The sequence below is a fragment of the Lipomyces tetrasporus genome (genome assembly GCF_029532465.1).
Source record: "Lipomyces tetrasporus strain NRRL Y-64009 chromosome Unknown POJ06scaffold_1, whole genome shotgun sequence".
NCBI lineage: Eukaryota > Fungi > Ascomycota > Lipomycetes > Lipomycetales > Lipomycetaceae > Lipomyces > Lipomyces tetrasporus.
In genome coordinates this window covers 1732642-1752303 of record NW_026611596.1, presented here as the reverse complement: position 1 = coordinate 1752303, position 19662 = coordinate 1732642, and the positions used below count along the sequence as shown (strand labels likewise).

Sequence of the window (19662 nt, the reverse complement as noted above, 5' to 3'; positions counted from 1 at the left end):
TTGGTGTACAAAACCCTTAATATTGACGACTTCGCTTGGCCTCAACTTGGTTTGTGGTTACTGCGGAAACGAGCCGTTCGTATATAAACAACAAAACGCCGCATCACGACCGACACGGGTCAAGGTGCAAGAGCGTTCCGGTCCCGCGATTCAACTATCCGGAGCCTTCCTTTCTTGCACTCTAGATCGACTTTTGGCTTGCACGTAAGGAAATACAGTCTGCTATCAACTACTCTTGACTGATGGAGAGGTAGTGATGAATTGAGTGTGTAACTGCATTGGATAACCATCAGTTGGCCCGCGATTGGGCTTGTCTACAGAATTGCCACCGCACAAGAGTGCATCATCGCGTTTTTCGTCCACCATGCCGTCAACTACTGCACCAGCAGATTTTGTGGGGGGAGACTCATGGATTCATTCCGAAATCTCAAACATGCAAACAATGGTGGAGTCCACTCTTGAAGATTTTGTGTATGCTGCGAAGGATGAACTTGCGTGGTTAGGAGACCGCATGGACTTCATCTTGAAGGATTCTACCAGGAAAGCGTAAGGGCGATGTTTGGATTCGAGGCGACGTACTGTTCGAAATTTTACTAACCCGTCGCAGTGCTGTAGCGGAGAATATGATGTTCCCGAGACAATTTGAACATGGCAAATTGTCCGGGTCGCCGCTGAAGAAGCAAATAATTTTGACCCCCATGACGCCTGGCAACGAAAAAGGCCCAGATAAAGAGAACGTTAACGTGAGTCGAGTCCGCCTTTCTTCTTGAGTGCAATTTACGACTCGTTTTGAGAAAGATTTAACTCTGTATAGCCACGAACGAATAGTTCCAAACGGGAACATGCATCGTCCGTGTCCTTGCCACCCTTTCCGCCAGCGCCGGCATCATCCACTGCAGAATCACCATCTCCTACAGCACGACGCCAAGCTACTCTTCCGGCAGTCGCTGAGTTTAACACGGATCCAATATCACTACCCTCCTCGTCTTCTGCTTTGGCGGACGACTACGTTGAAGGCGATTTTTTTGGATCACGTGAACGCGAGATTTTGGCTCTTGCGGCAGGCGAGGGACACATATTGATGACCGACACTAGTGAGAGCGAGCTATCTCAAAATAAAGTCGTCGACGATCCGTACGATCTCACTGTGGATAATGATGGTGAGCCAGTGTTGGAGACATCCGTCCACTACAACGACGCCGGAAAATCCTATGAGGTACTCGAGGTTTCTACTTCTGACATTGTGGACGAGTCTGGGACCGCCAACTTGGCAGATGACAAGAATGAAGAAGTGCTACATGCAGTGAATGGCGACCATCATTCAGAAAATACTGCGGATATCAATCAAGAGGAAGTAGACAATGAGCGTTTTACTCTACCATCGCAAACAGAGGTCCAGACTGCTTCTTTGTCCATGTCTTCGGCAGTTAAAGCTACGCTATCTGGATGCAGCTTCAAGTCTTCGAGGGATGAGAGTTCGCCGTCCCAGCAGGTTTCTTTTTACTCTGCTAATGAGGATGAAGTCGTACAAAATGAGAATGGATCAGCTACGCCAACCAAACATTCTGAGCACTCTAATTCGTCACCGGCGATAGCAGCCATCCTTCGGCCGAAGCCGCTGGCTGAGAGTCCTCCATATAATGGACTGGGCAACGCTGAAACCTCTCATAATTTGCGATCTACATCTTCCATTACGGCCGAAAAGGATTCTGGTGAGCCTCCAAACCCGCTGTCTCCAGACTCTTCACCTTCTCGAGTACAAACCTCCAGTCCGCGCCAGCTATATCCGTCTCTGCATTCGCCAAGGGGTGCCCGTTCGCCTCCTCTCCCTCGTGCTTTGATATCTCCGTCTGCAGCAAGATCTCCGACTACTACTCGCGTCACCACCATCGTTCCGCTAAAAGCGCAACCTGCGGTTGCATCGTCTCCGGCTATTAATTCGCCAAACAAGTGCTCACCGGTAAACGCGCCTGTTACAACCAAGAAGGCTCGGGCGAGGGCCGAGACTGACCTTCAAGCATGCATTGATGACGGGGACACTAATCGTACCTTCCAGCAGGAGCCATCACAGCCAAGTGAACAGGCATCCACTGTTTCACAGGAGAGAGAGACACCTCAGAAAGTTCCACCGGAGTTTTCTATTAGATTAACAAAGGCGGAGCTGCTGGCTGATCGGCACACCTCCACAACTAACTTAGAATCATTGGACGTGGAAAACAAGAGGCAGCCTCCAGCCACATATGCTATACCTTCACTTCCATCATACAAAAACCTTCATGATATTATGGCAGAACCACAAGACGAAGAAGAGGATTGGGTTCCATTATCGAAGTCTACACCGGCGCCAAGGTCTCGATATATGACTCAAACGCTGCCACACGTGGTTTCGGCCAGTACCCAACCGGGAAAGGGCACTCATGAAGTTTTGGACGAGGAGGAAGAAGAGGGAGACGAAAACGAAGGAGACGAATTCCAGCAGGAAAATGAGAAAGCAAAGGGAGAGTGTAGTGCTCGTCAAATCTCCCCGGCGAAGGTTACAATTCCTGAACCACCGTCCAGAAGGTACCATGCGAGTACTGCAGCATCGCGCTCCAAACTTCAGGCATCCCCCTTGAAACAGTCCCCCATGAAATCGCCGTCGCGACAGAATGGTCTTCCCGTTAGGCGACCAGCGTCCCCAATCCGCGGAGGTGGTAGTATCCTGAAATCACCAGCACGATCGTTCGGTACGAGGCCGATTTCTCCAGTTCATGCACAGTCGCCGCTAAGAAACGTTGTTAGCCGACCAGCGTCGCCATCCCGGAGTTCCAGCAATGATAGCAATGAGAAGACCGAATCGGGCACACATCTGGCACGACCAGGTCCAGAATCTCCGGCTCGTTTGGGAAGCGCGTTGATTCGTACCGGAGGAGTCTCGCAGGTGCCATCAGCAAGTTCCCTCGCCGCAGCAACAGCCACTCATGCTGCTTCTCAATCACCTATGACCAGTGCTTTTAGGAACATGAAGACGTCCACTGCAGATGTTTTCCGAAAAGCAAGGTTATTGCTGTTTGACGCTAATAACGAGAACAAGAATCACTTACGAGCAACCGCGTTCCCTAACGATGTTAAGGTCAATGCTAGTCCGGTGAAAAAGTCAAATCAAGAGTCTTCGAATCCCGAAACTGCCTCAACGACCGCCAAAAGCTTGTATCCTGACATCTCAGAGATTGCGGCCGAAGGTGGATCGCCCGGACGCGGCATTAAAAGGCCTGGTGGTTTTGAAACGAATTCCGCTAATAGCAGCATTACTAACACTGCCAAAGTTCTTTTTCCTACCCATGCCTTGCGACCTGGTACTGCCGCTAATCCTGGATTTTCTGGGCAAGGGACGCAGTTGCAGCTTACTCACCAGACTTCACAAGCGTCTTTGGCAACTTCTAATAATACCTCTCAACGGTCGTCGATCAACCTCTCGCGAACCAGTGGCACCAGCACACAGAAAACTTCACTGGACGATGTGTGTGATAGCGGTGACTTGCACCTTTCCCCTGAAGCGCCCACATCAAAGTCTGTTGCGGTTTCTGCTGCTGCAATTGCTCTAAATTCATCAGCTGCCAACTCAGTGTCATCTGCAGCAAACAGTAACAAAACGGCTGGAACACAGGTTAAGCGTGTCAAGTCTGCGATTAGGAAGCCACCCTCTCGAGCTAAACACGCGCCTGTTGTTGTTCGTGTGCCGATGGGTGCGCAACGTGAACTCGAGCAGCAACGGAAGATTGCTGCCGCGGCTGCCCTATCCCAGTTATCTCCGCCAGAACAGCCTGACTCACAGATACCAGTAGGCAATAAGCCTGAAGAAGATAAGAAGGCGGAGCAGAAAAGAGAGATTGAGCGACGGAGGCAGGAGAATGCGCGCCGGGCAATCCAGCAACAGCACCAGCAACAAGACGAGAAGAAGACGGTCGAGGAGGACGATCAGACACGACGCAAATACAATTTGGCGAACCGGAATAGCAAGGTGCCACATACTCGAAATGGTGGAAATCTAGGAGTGAGTCTAACTGGAGTATGGATTCGGGCGCGGCTGACAACCTAGGTAATTGAGGACCCAAAGACCTTAAAACGAAACTTCCAGGTAGAAGCCGAGACCAGTAGGTTAAAGGCATCTATTGCGCCTACGACAACGGAGCAGTCCAAGCGTCGCAGAACTGATGAGCTCACTGGGTCGCCGCTAGAGAGCCGAGTGCACACGGGAGTGGTGAAGAAGGACATCGCTGGCAAACCTGTTCACCAGCAGACATCGACACAGTCACAGAACCTTATGAAGGCGGCAGTTACCAATAAAGGCAGAACTATTCCATTTGTTGATGCTGTCAAGTTCTCGAGCGACAAAATCAGGTTTGCTGCCGATAGCGGAAATACGTCAAAAACGAATAGTAATATAAACCCTTTGCCAATGGCAACGCCTGGTCAGAATCTGCCTGTGACGGTGCCCGCTACTCAGCAATTTAGACTTTCCCAGTTGTCTCAAATGCCTGTCAATAGTGGTGATCACATTGCGTTGCCAGAAATTTATTCAGAGTATGTTATCCTTGATCTCGACTGTGGGGATGTGCTAATAAGGTCGGTAGGTCAGAGGATGACGATGACAGCAGTGTGATTCTTGACTGGGCGCACTCTCCGTTCCTCCAAGAGGCATTGCGACAACAGCAGCTGGTTGACCCAGATACAGTGTTTGGCCCCGTTCCGCCACTTTTGATGGAAGAAGTGTTCCGAACGAGGACAGGTGGTACGGCACGATTCAGGCCGCGGTCGTCTTCTGCGAACTGGTCCAACAATGACCGTTTGACACCGCAAGAGATTGAAGCGTATGCTGCAGCTATGGGGTATAAGAATGACAACGGTAGTGGGAACGGTAGTGTGCATACTTGAATTGCATCATTGGAAGCTAACCGGCAGCTCGTGGTTGATGATAGTTATGCTTAAAACGCTTTGTGGGATATACGTGTTTTCCTAGTTTTTTTGTAATATTGCCGCGTAACACAGTGTGTTTGTAGAATATGCCGTTATATTATTCATGAACTAAATATCTAGCCGAACTCCATGCCGATGCCCGAAATTCTTGCAATTGTAGGAAACATATAGAGCGCCCCTTACATTCTAACGATATGCTTTTTCATAAGCTGTCGTTGGGTATGCTGCTGCTCGACCTTGAGCAAGTAATCTTCCCGTTGCATGACTTTGATTGACAGGTCATTAAAATATGAACTCTGGGGCTCAATTTCCAGTCCGCGTTCAATGCACTCCTCGGCTTCTTTGATTTTGTCGATCGCAAGACATGCGCGAGCACTACGATAATACGCCTTCGCATTGAGAGGCTGTACTTTGAGTACCTCTGCGCAATCGTTGATAACCCGGCGGTAGTTCTTGAGTTCGAGATTGCATGCGGCCCGATTTAAGTAGCAAGTCGTGACAAGTTTCTTCAGGTTCTCGGTCTCCATTTCGGTCTCGTCCCCATAGTTGTCTGAAAGTACTTGAATACGAGTACCAGGATCTGCCTTGGCATCAAATATCTCCTCCATCTTCTCGTTCTCGGCATTGCCGCTGCTGTTCTCCTTCTTCGTATCCTTCTTTAATGCCGCAGCTATAGCCTTCCCGTAGTACTCCGCCGCGTCCTTATACTGGTTGAGTTTAAACCAATCGTTCCCCTGCGTCTTGAAATTACTCGCGATTTCGAACGGCGTGCCTTCGTAGGCGAGCGCCTGTAACGCTTCGAGCGCAAGGTTCGATCCCCCGCCGCCGTCCGTGGTGTCGAGCTCGGTCATGAAGAGCGGCAGACGATTGAGGTCTTTCATTAGACTGGCCGTGTCTTCGGAGGCGTATTTGGGCAGTGGCCCGATTGGGCTTGGAGTTGTTGAGGCCATGCTGATTACAGCAGGTGGACACCGTGGCCGTTTGTCGAAGTGTTATATTATTGGCACACTTGGTATAGACTTGTCGAAGTGTACCTAGGAGATTGTTGCACGAGGGTCGCCTGTGTGTTGTCTACATATAGGGACTCCCTGATAATCGTTGATTAATGTAATTGCGTTTATGAAGAAGACGAGTTTTTCCAGCGCGGCTCGTCGAACTTTATATATCCTCGGCGATGGCACCTGCACAACCAGCACCCACCATCAACATCTGACAACAAAGCCAAATTCCACACGATGTCGGAACGAAAAGCGCTATACGGCGCGCCACCGCCAGAGACAGGTCGCAAAACATGGGACGAAGAGGCGATCGTGCAGCAAGCCCGAGAACGCGCCGCTCAGCAGAAGGAAGCCCGCGAGATGAGGTTCCAGCGCGCGCCGACGCCGCCTGATGCCCAGGAAATTGAGATGCGGCGACAACGGTTGAACTTGGATCAGGACCTTAATAAAGTGACGTTGGTGCCCGCGGGAGCGTCTGCGGTCGGGAAAAGGGGCCGCGGGGCGGGTTATTATTGCGAGGCATGCGATTTGACGTTCAAAGACAGCTTACAGTGGGTGGATCATTTGAACAGCAAGCAGCACTTGAGGGCGACTGGGCAGACGGAGACCCAGGAACGTGCTACGCTGGAGGATGTACGGGCGCGGTTGGCATGGCTGAGGCAGAAACGAGACGACGCGAATCAGGGTCAAATGTATGATATTAAGAAGAGAATAGCAGAGAGACAAACGATAGAGGAGGAGGAGCGACGGTTAAGGAGAGAGAAACGTATGCAGAAGAAGAGGGAGAAGAAGGCACTGGGACGAGGGAGCACAGGCTCTGAGGAGGATGAAATAGACGACGATCGGAGGGCCATGGAGGAGATGATGGGAATATGGGGGTTTGGATCTACTAAAGCCAAATAAATGATCTTGAAAGGCTTTGGATATGTAGGATAGCAAAACTGTATATTAGGGCCCAATAAAAGTTATACGCCAAACAGCCAAAATGCAATTAGACTATAAACTCCAAGATCCACCCTTATTGCAAGTTATATGACAGCAGTCTTTGTTCTGACTAAACCGCCCGAGAAGTTTCTCAACGCCATCTGCTTTGGCTTGGCTCTCTGCAGGTTTCTGAATGCCTCGGTGACGTGTTTTGCCAAAACAGGCCTCTGGTCCTCATCAGGCGGATCGAACAAGAAGCGCTCGGTTTTACGCGTCTTTGTTCGCTTGCTTCTTCGCATTTCCATCTCGTCCTCGGCTTCCTTGACTTTGATGGCCTCTTCCGTCAACACGGCAACGATTTCGAATGTCAAAAAGCCAAGAATATCAATGATGTCATCGTTCGGCTTTGAATCGGTCAAGACGGATATGCTTGCCCAATCTCTAAACCGCTTGCCCTTTCTGAACGTAAAACTCGCCTGACGACACTCACTCCAGTGCACGTATTCCTCCTTCGTCATCGCCCGCGTGCGCTCGTCCGCGGACTTTAGACGCTGCAGGGTCGCGAGAGTTGCCTCCAACTCGTCTTCATCCGGACCGGCACCGCCGTCTTCGTCCTCCGCGTCAGGCACAGTCTCGGGAAACATGTTGATCAGATCCCACGGCAACTTGACTTTTGACTTGCGGTACTTCATTTTTGGCCCGACCGGGTCAACCGGTCCGGACGCGGCCGGAGCCCCGGCCGCACCAGCCACGTCCTCCAACAAATCCGCTCCCTCAACCGCACCGCCCTCCTGGTCCTTCGCATTCTTGCGCACGTCTTTCCAGGAAAGATACGTCCTCAGCCGGTTCACTTTCGCGCGGTCGTGCCGAATCATGAAGATCAGGTCTTCAACGGCGATCGACCGCGACCCGCGCTTGGCCGCCTGGGCGGTGGCCTGCAGGAGCATTTCGACGACTTGCGAGCGGACAATGTCTTCGATCACGGCGGTCGTTTCGGGTGGCGGGTCGTTCGTTTCGCCGGAGACGAACATCATTTGCTGGATTTCTGGTCTGTAGCGGTATTTGTCTGACATTTTGGCCGCGGGAAGGGTTGATGGCGAGATGAATCAATGCCGGATACGAGGTAACAATGCTGAACAGGCAATATTCGGATGGATTGATGATTTGAGGACCTTACTTTTTTTGATCTTTCGTACCGTGTCGCGTAAAGTAGAGTGAGATAACGTTCGAAGAAAGTTGCACAATGATGACTGTTCGCGGCGGTTGGGAACTCATCGCGCCAACGCCTTGGCGCAGGGGCCAAAAATTGCGAAAAATCTACAAAACCACTGGGTGCAAATACGTTTGCGAAATTCTCTATTCCCAAAGGGATTGATTGACGGACAGCATGAGTCGACGTCACTATATGGTCGCTTGATAAGGATTCTTTTTTGTTGGGTCTCGCGTCCGTTGAACTGTTTGATGCCAGTCCATGCAGATAAAATACGACCTCTACTAATACGCATCACCACACGACCGCCGCCAACGGGCACACTCGCAGCCAGGACGACAAGCACACAGGTCCAGCATAATCCCAGCTCGCGACACGAGCGACAAAAGACAACGCTAACCCAATTTTGGCGCAATCAAAAGAAATCAAGCGTCAGGAACGGGGTTCTCGCAGACGATGAGATCATGCCCAAGGCAGACTACAAGTTTTGGACAAAGAAGGGCTTGATCGAGCGCATCAAGGAGCTCGAGGGGTTGTACGTCTGGCAGTTGACGGTTTTCTTTGCTGAGCACGAAGAGGAATTGGGCTAACTGGGAGGGAATAGGACCGGGACCGGGATCGAGGAGTCGAAAGTTGCGTCAGAAGCCACGGCTACTATAAGAAAGAAGGGTCGGGAGGGCAAGGAATTCAAGTTTCGCGAACATCCGACGCGGTTTATTGCACTACGATTTGCGTATCTGGTATGCCCAGTTCTGGCCGGGTGGCTGCGTAACGTTCGCTAATGTAACCCAGGGCTGGAATTACAACGGCCTCAACGTTCAACAAGGACCGACGCCACTTCCGACCGTCGAGGGACTAGTTTTAAAAGCACTCGCGACATGCAAGCTAATTGAATCCGAAACAGACCTAGAAGCGTGCCAATTCAGCCGATGTGGTCGAACCGATAAAGGCGTGTCCGCGCTTGCCCAAGTCATCTCACTGCGAGTGCGGTCGCGGCTGGCGCCGGAAGAACAACAGAACGAGGCCAACGACGACCGCGAGCTATCGTACATGACAATGCTGAATAATTTACTGCCGCTCGATATTCGGATATACCAAGTCTGCCTGCACCCGCCGGATAATTTCGATGCCAGGTTTAGCTGCGTGGCGAGGCATTACAAGTACTTTTTCGTCGCCCGGAACGGGAATTTCGACGTTGACTCGATGCGGACGGCGGCCAAGATAATGGTCGGCACGCATGATTTTCGGAATTTCTGCAAAATCGACGGGTCAAAACAAATCACAAACTTCAACCGGCATATCCTGCACGCCGACATCACAAGCGTGGGCCACCAGTTTCGGGCCGGAACTGACGCCGACGTGTACGTGTTTGACCTAAAAGGCACGGCGTTTTTATGGCACCAGGTAAGATGTATTATGGGCATATTGCTGCTGGTCGGACAAGGTCTCGAGAAGCCGGACATTGTTGGGAAGTTACTCGACGTGAAGCAGTATCCGTGCAAACCGATCTATGACATGGCGTCAGATACGCCGCTTGTGCTGTATAACTGCGAGTTTGGCGACGATGTCCGGTGGAAGGGATTAAAGGATTTCGCCAGCTCGGCGACGGGAACCGCGATTTCGTCTTCGCGGGGCGTGGCGTACGCGTTGTGGTACGATGGTCTTGTCAAGAACGAGCTGCAGTTTGCCATGCACAGCGTGATTGAGAGTGCGGCGGACGAGAGCCGGTCCGATGCTAACGCGTCTCGGACGAAAGTGCAGACTGGAGATGGGATGGGCCGGTGGTTGTCTGAGTATGTGCCGGTGCAGCAACGACCGGTGATGGATAGTTTTGAGGTTTTAAATGAGCGATGGCTGCAACGGAAAACCAAAGCTGTGGAGGCGGGCTCGAATGGAGACAAGACGGACGAGGACGAAGCGGTGCGGATGTCGGCCGAACAGGCATAGTGTACATTAGAAATATAACGTGTATGGATGTAGAGCAACAACATAGTCTGACAGTCTGAGGACTGCAGATTACTAGGATTGTGGACTAAGCCGCATTGTCTGCGATCGAGCCTGGCCATTATCAGAGTTGGATCCACGTAGGTTACACATTACCGATGTAATCGTAATCAAGCGATATCGGGGCGCGCACAGAACAACGAAGTTTACATAGATTGGACACCGGGCTCGGACAAGTTGAATGCAAGTTTGGGGCTAATGGCAAATGTGTTTTGCCGGGTATTACTTTCACATGCGTAGAATATTTTGTAAACCAAACGAGATGATCTTGTTCCCGCCCCGTCCGTATACACCGGATCGATCGGGCCATTTGATCGGTTCGCTGCCCAAAGGTGCGGCGACAAGTTGGTACTGTGATATAGGAACAATATGGAGATAAGCGTGTCGACGGGTTCCGTGACTAGGGAGTCTGCCGGGAATCACGATTTGGTGGTCAAACGTGACATCGGCCGCCAGGGAACGATTGACTTTCTGTGTCTGATCTTCGTGATCTAGATAGGCGCAGAACAAGAATGTGACAAATTCTAGAAGCCGGGGCAATGCTGAATCAGACTCATCCGGTCCAGACGGCTTGCACGAGATAACATGTGAAGTTGTTGAGGTTTGTTCGAGGCCGTGGCTTGTGTGAGAGACAAGACCACGTAACGTTGGATGATGAGACGACTGCCGGTGTCTTGCCATCCACATGCTGTTGTTGTTGCCATCGCAACGGCGGACACAACCGAAACCTGTGCCCGGATTACTGTGTTAGCCGAACGCCATATCGTTGTGCACAAAGATCAATAATGAATAATATTATCCCACACTGTCATTGTGGCTTCGCGGCCGAGGTGGCCAGCGCGCTCGCTAGAACACGTGCCCGCTCACAAACAGCAGCAAGTAATGACAGCCGTGTGGCGGACGGGCACCATGACGTCAGACGCAGTGCTCTTCACGACAGTTCTAGTTCTTGCCCACACCAGCGAATGGGCGAGTTTGTAGCAGCCGAAATATAGAATCGGCAACAGAATGGAATGGGCCGGGGCGGATTTTGTGAATCAATTCAGATAAGGCGAAACACAGGGGCGACCAACTACGAATGCAGGTTTCATTCCTGCCTGCCGGGTAGCAGGACGAGCCCAGTGTCGTGGTATTAGCAGCAGCAGCAGTAGTAAGAAGAAGCAGATAAGTATTATCGCATTGGGCGGGGCGACAAGTCGTGTCGAGTAGGCAACTACAACTACGGCGAACACCCAGAGTCTAACACTTTGAGTATTCGGCCGACGGGGTTCCCCCCCCAACAGGCACACATGACAAGGACGCGACACAGAACCGACGCGACCACGAAACACGCTGCAACGCGGAGACTACGCGGGGACGCCATTGCAGATATCTATTCTTACAGTAATGTGCGGGCGGAGAATGCAAGTGCAATCAAAAGAAATGGAAATAAAAAAAGAAACTATCTGTGGATTGGGGATATGCAGCTAAAGACGGCACTAGTGGAGCAGGAGCGAGCATGGGACAGCCGACCAAAAACTATTAGCAACCTCCGGTAACTTACATGTGCACTTCGTCTCACTGTTCCGCTTCGCGTTTTATTTACCGCGCCCAGCTTGGCTTTTTATAGTTAATAAGCGGCGTAAATACCGACCGCGGGAACATAAAATACAGACACCACCAGCCGTCTCAAGGAATTGAACGCGTTCATCGCGCGTCGAGCTCCCGACCGGCTAATGCGACACAGCGAGTGCGGTGCACCCCATGTGCTTTTCATTCGAGGCCCCATGCATAAGCCTCGCTTAGCGAATGTGATATGACACAGGCAGTGGGTGAGCGGGCCGTGTCGACACGATCGACGCAGTGTCGACTGGCTAGCTTGCTGATCGGCGGCGCACTATGGCGGCCGCGGCGTATAAAAGTAAAAGTATGCGTTCGCTAAGCTATCGGAGCCTGTCAAAAAAAAAACCCACCCTCCCAACATATTTAGCCCCGTGAATACGAGTTGGTATTATAATGTACTTAGCTGATTTGCCACAGGCCGCCGGCCCGGCCGAGCTTCTTAGTAGCAAGCAGTTCCAATCAGACTGCACATTGATTGATGCCAATCCAATGTTTCGCGTCCCACGGTTTTTAATTCGTTAGTGCAATAACATATATTGGCTGCGCATGTGAAAAAAAACAAGCCACGGCACTAACCCTTAGGCGTGACGATGTGTGCGCAGACGGCGCGTGGCCGGCGTGGCCCGCAGCACGGCTCGGGGTACGTCCGTGCGCCGTACTGTTGTGCCGTACCTCTTTCACATGCCGCTGTGTCCAAACCCTCCGCGACTGGCAGCAGCGCGCTGGGCCAGTCTGTGCGACCTCAGATCGCCCGCGTCCCCCAAATATCACTCCCTGCTCTCGCCCTTGTGTTCTCTCCTCTTCTTCCTCCCCATCCCTGCGAACTACCCGCTGCTCGAACTCTTTCCGCTTCTTTGGTTCTCTCTCTTGCCCGAGTTCGCTCCATAGCTCGGCCGCTCTACGATCCTGATCTGATCTTAAATTTAAGTGAGTTCCACCTCCCAGGCCCATTTCCATCCGGCCTGACATGGCCTGAGATTTGGCGCTTTTCTCGTGCAACAAGGGCCGGCCACTCACTGACACGTCCCCATCATTAGATCGGTCACATCTCATCAAAAAATACACCATGGTTGATTCGACTGCCCCCGAGACATCTGCGCCTGTTGACGCTGCTGTTCCTGTCGTTGCGAACGGCGCGGCCAAGTCGTCTGCGTTCGTTGCCCACCTGCGCTCCTACCCCATTGTCGATGCTACCGTGTCCTACACGTCAAATCTTCCGCTCGTCAAGAAGGCTTCCGCGACCGCGAAGCCATACGTTGACAAGTACGTGCACCCTGCTGTCGAGAGAGCCGCTCCGGTCCTCTCTCGCGTTGACAAGCTCGGCGACTCGACCCTGGACAGGGTCGACAAGTTCGTTCCTGCCTTGAAGACCACTGCCGCGCCAGACATTCCCGGCACTGTCTCGAAGTCGGTCGAGTCTGTCAAGTCGACCACGCACTTGTATACTGAGGCCGCCAGGACTAGAGTCAACGACACCGTCGTTGAGCCGACCAAGCAGGCCGTCGACAAGGCCAAGCAGCGCACTGTCGCGCTCTATGACTCAAAGGGCCGCCCGTTTGTCCGCGCAAAGCTTGATCCTGTTCTCGCTCCTTTGAACTCGCGTTTAATTGCGCTTCTCGACGCTTATCTCCCGCCTGCAAAGTCGTGTGCTGACGGAACCGCGCCTGAGGGCACTGCTGCAACGACCGAGCTTGGAAGACTCTATTTAATCGGCACCGACGCCGTCTCCCGGGTCAAGCCGGTTATCGAAGACAGGGTTGCGGCGACCAGGGCCCATGGCAAGGAAACTGTCGACTACTTCTTGTCTGTGCCGTCTGCGGCCAAGTCCCACGTGATCTCAGTCTGGGAGGAGAAGAGGTCGAAGACGGACCTCAAGGGCAAACCCATCACGGGCCCGCTCTACGTCACGTTGTCCTTGGGCAAGCAGATTGTGTTTGACGTTGTCTCTTACGCCGAGGCATACGCACAGGAAAAGGTCGGCAAGGTCAAATCCATGACAAAGTCCATTACTAACGGTCACTTTAAGACGTCAGACGCGCCATCGGCGGTAAATAGCACGCCGGAGCCCGTGCAGGAATAGAAGACGAACGCGAAGTGTTGTTTTTTGTGGTTTTAATGGAACATTGGCGCCTTGTTTGTGTTTTTCCACTCTGTTTCATATGATATTTTCTTGTTCAGTGTCAGTATCATTACTTCGTGTGTTTTCGTCTTCCGTCGCATGACTAACCCATCATTCCTCCAACATTGTTTTTCCTTTCGTCCTTTTTTCTTCTTTTATAACTTCTATACAAATTATTATGATGCGAAGATGTGATATTGATTCCTGGGGGCATACAAAAATGTTGATGGGTTGGGAAGGAGCGAATATTTAGTGAGTGTACCAGTATGGTTGGTTGTGTTACACGTTGGGCTATTGTCAAAGTTTGTGTCTCCATCAACATATGTTATCCTCGACTGTTTACGATTAAGAGGTCTTAAAGTGATATGTTACTAACATACAAGGGCGAGAATTGAGGGACGTCGAGGAAGTTGATGACTGAGTACGTGAGGTCGTTTCGGTTTGCTTAGGGATGTCGTGTTATTGTACAGTTAAATTGCGGGTTTTGTATGTATTTTAGCAAAATGCGATAAAGAAATGATTCTCATATTATCATTACTTGCCTGCTGATATCTGCTGTTCGGCGGGTTTTATGTTGACGGTGATTTAATTGAACAATCCTATCTTGTCCTTGACAGGGACTAACATGCATACTGAAAGAACTACCCCCGCACTTAATACTGTGCGGCGGATCGAGCCCCTTTGAGCGTGATCGCGTTGGTTAATTCTGAGTCTCCGCGATCACGAACAGACGTGGCACAAAAAAGGGGGGGAGCACAAACTCAGCAAACCTATTTGCCGGGTTCCCGCCCGCGGAATCGCGGAATCAACCGCGCGGCAAAGCGTATGCTTGTTGTGATGTGCGAGATCTGCTGACTTGCGTGGTTGAGCACCTGAGTCGGACGTAGAACCAGAGTCAGTCAGTGCGCGGGCCGGTGTGACCCGCAGTTTGGTAAAAACCTGCTGGCTAAGCCGGTTCTCACGGGCCGCGTCGTGCGAGGTCCGTTTATTTTGTGTCGGTTGCCGTGGCTACGGCCCCACGTCCTGAAATTACACGTTGCCGCAGTCAATGCATGCATCGCGTCGGGCATCGTGATGACTCCCGTTTAGTTGATGCATTAAGAAATAAGAACGCAAAACGAAAGCCTGTGTCTGTTTTATGTTTTGTTAGTTCTAATTTACCACATCAAAAACTTGACGCCAAGCGTTGGCGAGATCTGTATATATACGCCACATATTTTCCGCCTATAACCTAAAATCCCCAGACGAAATTATAGTTTACATCATTTTCCAGACCCGGACGACTAGGAGTTTAGGTAAATCATAATCTGATCGGTTTGCTTGCTTGCTTGCTTGCTGCCCAGAAATGTGCGAGTTTGCTCGCCCTCATTGCGGTTTAGGGTCTTTTGGTTTGGGCAGACAGATAAGATGGATCGGGACCCAAGTTCGGTCGTCAAATCGGAAACTTATTCCTCAAAAACTAAGTTAACTACTCATCATATTTGGTAATTCTACGAACCGATTTTTTTTCTCTCGTAGGTTGTGAATTTCTCTCATAGGTTGTGAATTGGGCGTTTGTGTAAATTTGTCCGTCATTGTACGTTTGAAAATGATGCACTCGACGACTTCACCAAGACAATTATTGTCACTAAAAGTCGGTCCGAGAAGTAGCCATAGTATGTAATTAAATTTGGCATGACAAGAACATAAAATAGTGAACAATGCAGAAATAAAAAAAAGCTAACGCCGTACATCTAGCTTGAAGTATACATCTTTTGGATTAACTTGGCAATCGTTTGCAGTTGAATATTGGACGTTCCTTCGTAGATAGCGCCAATTTTTGCATCGCGATAGAACTTCTCGACACTCTCGTCTCGAGTGAATCCGACCCCGCCCATCCACTCGACTGCCTTCGACGCCGTCTTCTCGGCAACTTGCGAGGCAACCAGTTTCGCCATTGCGGCCTCCTTCACAAAGTCACCACCTCCGTCCTTGATTCGGGCGGCATTGTAAAGCAGCAGTCTCGCGGCCTCGATTTCGCACGCGATCTGCGCAATCTGGAACTGCATCCCCTGGAATTCACCAACATACTTGCCAAACTGTTTGCGATCATTGAACACATACGACACAGCACGGTCGAACGCGCCCTGCGCGAGGCCGGTCATCTGGGCCGCTATTCCGATCCGTCCTTCGTTGAGACACTCAATCGCAATTTTGTACCCCTGTCCGTAAATGCCGAGAACGTTTTGCTTTGGCACATGCACTTCGTCGAACGCAAGCACCGCCGTCGAACTGGCCCTGATACCAAGCTTCTTCTCCTTCTTGACAACTTTCACACCCCACGGTTTCTCGACCACGAATGCCGTGATGCCGCGGTACCCCTTCTCCGGCTCGGCATTAGCAAACACTACAAAGATCTCGGCCTCCGCACCGTTCGTGATCCACATTTTGCCGCCTTCAATCACAAAGTCGCCGTCACTCAATTTGCGCGCCCTCGTCCGCAGCGCAAACGCGTCCGACCCCGCGCCCGGCTCCGAGAGCGCAAACGCGCCGAGTTTACTGGTCGACAGTTGCGGCAGATATGTGTCCTTTATATGGTCCGAGCCCCACTTGCGCACGCACGTATTGACAAGCGTGTTGTGCACGTCGTTCAAGACGCTGACTGACGGGTCGCACTTTGCGAGTTCCTCGACGATCGCGACGGCCGCAGTGAACGACGCTCCGGCACCGCCGTACTCCTCCGGGGTTTCAACCGCCATTAGACCGGTGTCGAAGAGCGCGGAGATAATGCTCGGGTCAATGTGTTCCTCCTCGTCCATCTTCTCGGTCAGAGGCGCCACGACGTCGGCGTTGAATCGGGACACGACTGACCGGAACATCTCAACATCCTCGTCAAACTCGAGGATTGACGACACAGTGTTTCTGAGCGGTATTGTGGTCGACAAGAGCCGTAATGGGGCGCGGGTGTACACTTGGCCACATCTTGGGAGTATTCGGTTGCCGGCGCGAGCTAATGATCTGAGAATTGGTGGCATGATGGATCGATTCTATCAAATTTCATGCGAGTGAGGCTGATTTGACTGGAACCTATTGTAGCCAGGAGACAGAACTTGAGCGTCTTGACTTGTATATAAAGATCGCCGGGGTTTCCGTTCGCTGTGCCTGCGGAAGTCTTTTATTTTGCCTTGTGACGCGGGGCCGATGGGCTGTGGGGTAAGCCGCAGCGGCCGCAGCATGTGACACTGAAATGCATCTGCCTACCCTGAGCTCTTGTCAAGGTCACGATCTCGGAGAATGGTTTCGGCCATTCACTGAACGTCTTTCCGGGTTCCTCGGATCGACTTGTCCGAGGTCAAGACTATCATCTGCTGCCATTATCATTGCTCCATCTGGCATATCGATCTAGGACGGCGCTTGTTTAGTGCGTCAATTTAATAAGCGAGCTATCTTCATATACTATGATCACGTTACGTTTCATTTGGTGGCAGGAACTGAACCGGAAGCCTTCGCAACTCTCAGCCTGCCAACTGGTTGATTGCTGCTGATAAGAAATTCATCACCGCTATCCTAGAGACTATTCCCTATATCAAGATGAGGAGGCTGAGCTGCAAGACGAGGCCTTGCCAGTTTGTTGTATTTTTGGTTGATGTCCCTGATGCTCCGTTCGCTCTTATACGCCAGCCAGGACACTCGTCTCGCATTTAGCCTAATGAACTCAACATTGGCCTCGGCACGACCTTGCTGCTTGCCATTATAGACTTCATGCATGACGGATTCTTACGCCACTGCCATCTCCTTGTCGGTTTGGAACCGCTTTCTCTTGATCCCTGAACCTCTTTTGCGCCCGGAGGCGATTTTTGGACGGCCTTGTGACGCTCGATGCCGATGGGAGAGTTATTATGCGGCCAGCTCACATGTCCTTCTGTGTGCTATTGTTGAGGTTCGAATACCTTTACAACCAAACAACCAGGGTTAATCGTATCCATTGCAAGCCAAAACTTATGGCTCGTCCTTAATCTTACAACGTTGCGCTCACTAGTTAAATGTTATGTCTCTTTGGATTTACTGGCGTCAACTAGACATTAAATCAAAAAGTTCACTATTATCTACAAGTACATTCGCACATAAAACATCTGCCATTAACTAAATATACAGCGCACTATTTACAGGATACTTATTTAATTGTATATTTCGAGCTAAGATGGGGCGCCAATTTGGGATTCAGCACCATGTGATCCCTTGCTATCGGCCTCGGCATGGCAATCACCAAAATATTCGCGTTCTGGACCTTCCCGCGCGTCTCATATCCAGCCAGCCCGCCCCACAACAAACCACCTAGGAACCCGGGGAAGTCGAGTGAAAAAGACTTCCCACTCGGTACGCGCCGTGACACAGCACCGGCCAAGGAAATCATGGCAAAGGCAACACCGCCGACCATCATCATGAGCGTGGAAAGATCGGGAATGGGAGGCTTGATTGGTGGCGCTGCAGTAATCTGGAAGTACAATTTATCCGGCGGCAGGTCTGTCGATGCACGGTGCTGTGGCAGCATCTCTGCGAGCGGCGAATATTCTTCAGTGCCGTCCTTCACAATCGGAGACTTGTTAACAAGCGCAATTGTGATCTTGCCATCGGACAATAAGACGTCTTCGTTCTCCGATGCAGCGTCTTGCATCTTAGCGGCAATGTTTTTGATCATATGCGCCCTCTGTTCGCGAGATGGCCCTTCAATAACCGGAATGCTGCAGCAAGAATCAGCAACTATTCGTTCTTTAAAGAGGCCTGCACAGTTTAACTTACGCTTCACGCGGCGTTTCTTGCCGCGACCTGGGGCTCAGTAATCGCAGAATTTCGGCATGGATAATCTTTAACACGTCCTTGTTATAACTGAATATAACCAAGAACCCAACTAACGCTGCAACCGCGCCTCCAAGTCCACACGTTGCAATCGGAACACGAGTAAACAGAGGGCCCATAACCATAGACATCATTCCACTAAATATAGTGCCCCCGCCAAACAGGGCGAGTACGTTCCAGGAAGTCGTCAACTTGGCAACGTTGACCGCCAACGTGCCAAACAGAGCAGTCATGAAGAAAAGATGTCTCCAGTTTCTGTGTGACAAGCCGTGCAAAAGGAAAGAAATGTACGGCGCGTCGTATCTTCTCTTTCCGTTACTAAGCACATAGACGTCGGGTCTCACATATCCATATCGTACCAACAGTTGCCGAAGGTAGCGCGGACCGTATCGTTTGCCGATGAAAACTCCGAAACAAAGGCCAACTATAAGAAGCACCGGCCAATCTAGTGTTATGACTATGGCATTTTCAATAACTTTGGGTCCCGGAGTGGTACGCTGTCCAGCTATTTGAAACAGCGCATCTCTGGCAGTGGTATAGACCACCCATGGACTTGGCGTGTCGCCCTTTTCTGGATTCATATACGCCAAAAGCATATCCTTGTAGGTCCGAGGTTCGCTGGGCCAAACAAATACGTCCGAAGCGTATACGTATACAGCCAGTAAGGCACAAGCGGCAAGCTGTGGCAAGATTAACCATGCAGTACCATCTAGTCTGCTTCCTGTCCCGTCAGTAGCCTCATTCGCATTAGTGGTGAGATTCAAGGACCGCCAGTTTAAAAATTCGTCGTCACGACTGCTGCCATAATATGAGAGATATCTTCTCGCCAGGCCGAGGCGCCCAGAAACCTGCGAGAGTGATGGCGCTGTGGACAGACGCAAAGTGGACGATGGTCTCGGATACTCCATCATGTTTCGCTCTGAGGCGTATCGATTACTTCTCATGGTGGATAGCTGACGCGAAAACGTTGGAGACTTGCTAGTAAATTTCCATATTGATGAATTGGCCACAAA

General features: G+C 51.1%; 8 protein-coding genes across 8 annotated transcripts; 4 read left to right on the top strand and 4 right to left on the bottom strand.

The window, feature by feature from the left end:
• The first annotated feature begins 128 nt into the window (after positions 1-128).
• Positions 129-5034, top strand: POJ06DRAFT_243433 (uncharacterized protein). Its single transcript, XM_056186362.1, has 6 exons — positions 129-204; positions 255-546; positions 608-743; positions 815-4033; positions 4079-4563; positions 4614-5034. Exons 2-6 carry the CDS (start codon positions 365-367, stop codon positions 4912-4914), a joined length of 4323 nt encoding a protein of 1440 aa, XP_056047503.1. The 5' UTR covers positions 129-204; positions 255-364; the 3' UTR covers positions 4915-5034.
• Positions 5035-6064, bottom strand: POJ06DRAFT_243432 (uncharacterized protein). Its single transcript, XM_056186361.1, has one exon. It carries the CDS (start codon positions 5904-5906, stop codon positions 5136-5138), a length of 771 nt encoding a protein of 256 aa, XP_056047502.1. The 5' UTR covers positions 5907-6064; the 3' UTR covers positions 5035-5135.
• POJ06DRAFT_243431 (uncharacterized protein) lies at positions 6053-6889 on the top strand. Its single transcript, XM_056186360.1, has one exon. It carries the CDS (start codon positions 6192-6194, stop codon positions 6855-6857), a length of 666 nt encoding a protein of 221 aa, XP_056047501.1. The 5' UTR covers positions 6053-6191; the 3' UTR covers positions 6858-6889.
• Positions 6890-6920: 31 nt separating this feature from the next.
• On the bottom strand, positions 6921-8428 carry POJ06DRAFT_11390 (transcription initiation factor IID, 18kD subunit-domain-containing protein). Its single transcript, XM_056184129.1, has one exon. It carries the CDS (start codon positions 7949-7951, stop codon positions 6983-6985), a length of 969 nt encoding a protein of 322 aa, XP_056047500.1. The 5' UTR covers positions 7952-8428; the 3' UTR covers positions 6921-6982.
• A 124-nt stretch (positions 8429-8552) lies between these two features.
• On the top strand, positions 8553-10035 carry POJ06DRAFT_264878 (pseudouridine synthase; the record flags this gene model as incomplete). The annotated part of the gene is made up of 3 exons (XM_056189031.1): positions 8553-8623; positions 8693-8828; positions 8881-10035. 3 exons carry the CDS (start codon positions 8553-8555, stop codon positions 10033-10035), a joined length of 1362 nt encoding a protein of 453 aa, XP_056047499.1.
• Positions 10036-12671: 2636 nt separating this feature from the next.
• POJ06DRAFT_11375 (uncharacterized protein) lies at positions 12672-13845 on the top strand. The gene has a single exon (XM_056184125.1). The coding sequence runs from the start codon at positions 12761-12763 to the stop codon at positions 13772-13774; it is 1014 nt and encodes a 337-aa protein (XP_056047498.1). The 5' UTR covers positions 12672-12760; the 3' UTR covers positions 13775-13845.
• A 1701-nt stretch (positions 13846-15546) lies between these two features.
• POJ06DRAFT_279621 (acyl-CoA dehydrogenase/oxidase) lies at positions 15547-16671 on the bottom strand (the record flags this gene model as incomplete). Its single annotated transcript, XM_056189829.1, has 1 exon — positions 15547-16671. One exon carries the CDS (start codon positions 16669-16671, stop codon positions 15547-15549), a length of 1125 nt encoding a protein of 374 aa, XP_056047497.1.
• Positions 16672-17966: 1295 nt separating this feature from the next.
• Positions 17967-19593, bottom strand: POJ06DRAFT_264875 (uncharacterized protein; the record flags this gene model as incomplete). The annotated part of the gene is made up of 2 exons (XM_056189030.1): positions 17967-18534; positions 18593-19593. 2 exons carry the CDS (start codon positions 19591-19593, stop codon positions 17967-17969), a joined length of 1569 nt encoding a protein of 522 aa, XP_056047496.1.
• Between the last annotated feature and the right edge of the window lie 69 nt (positions 19594-19662).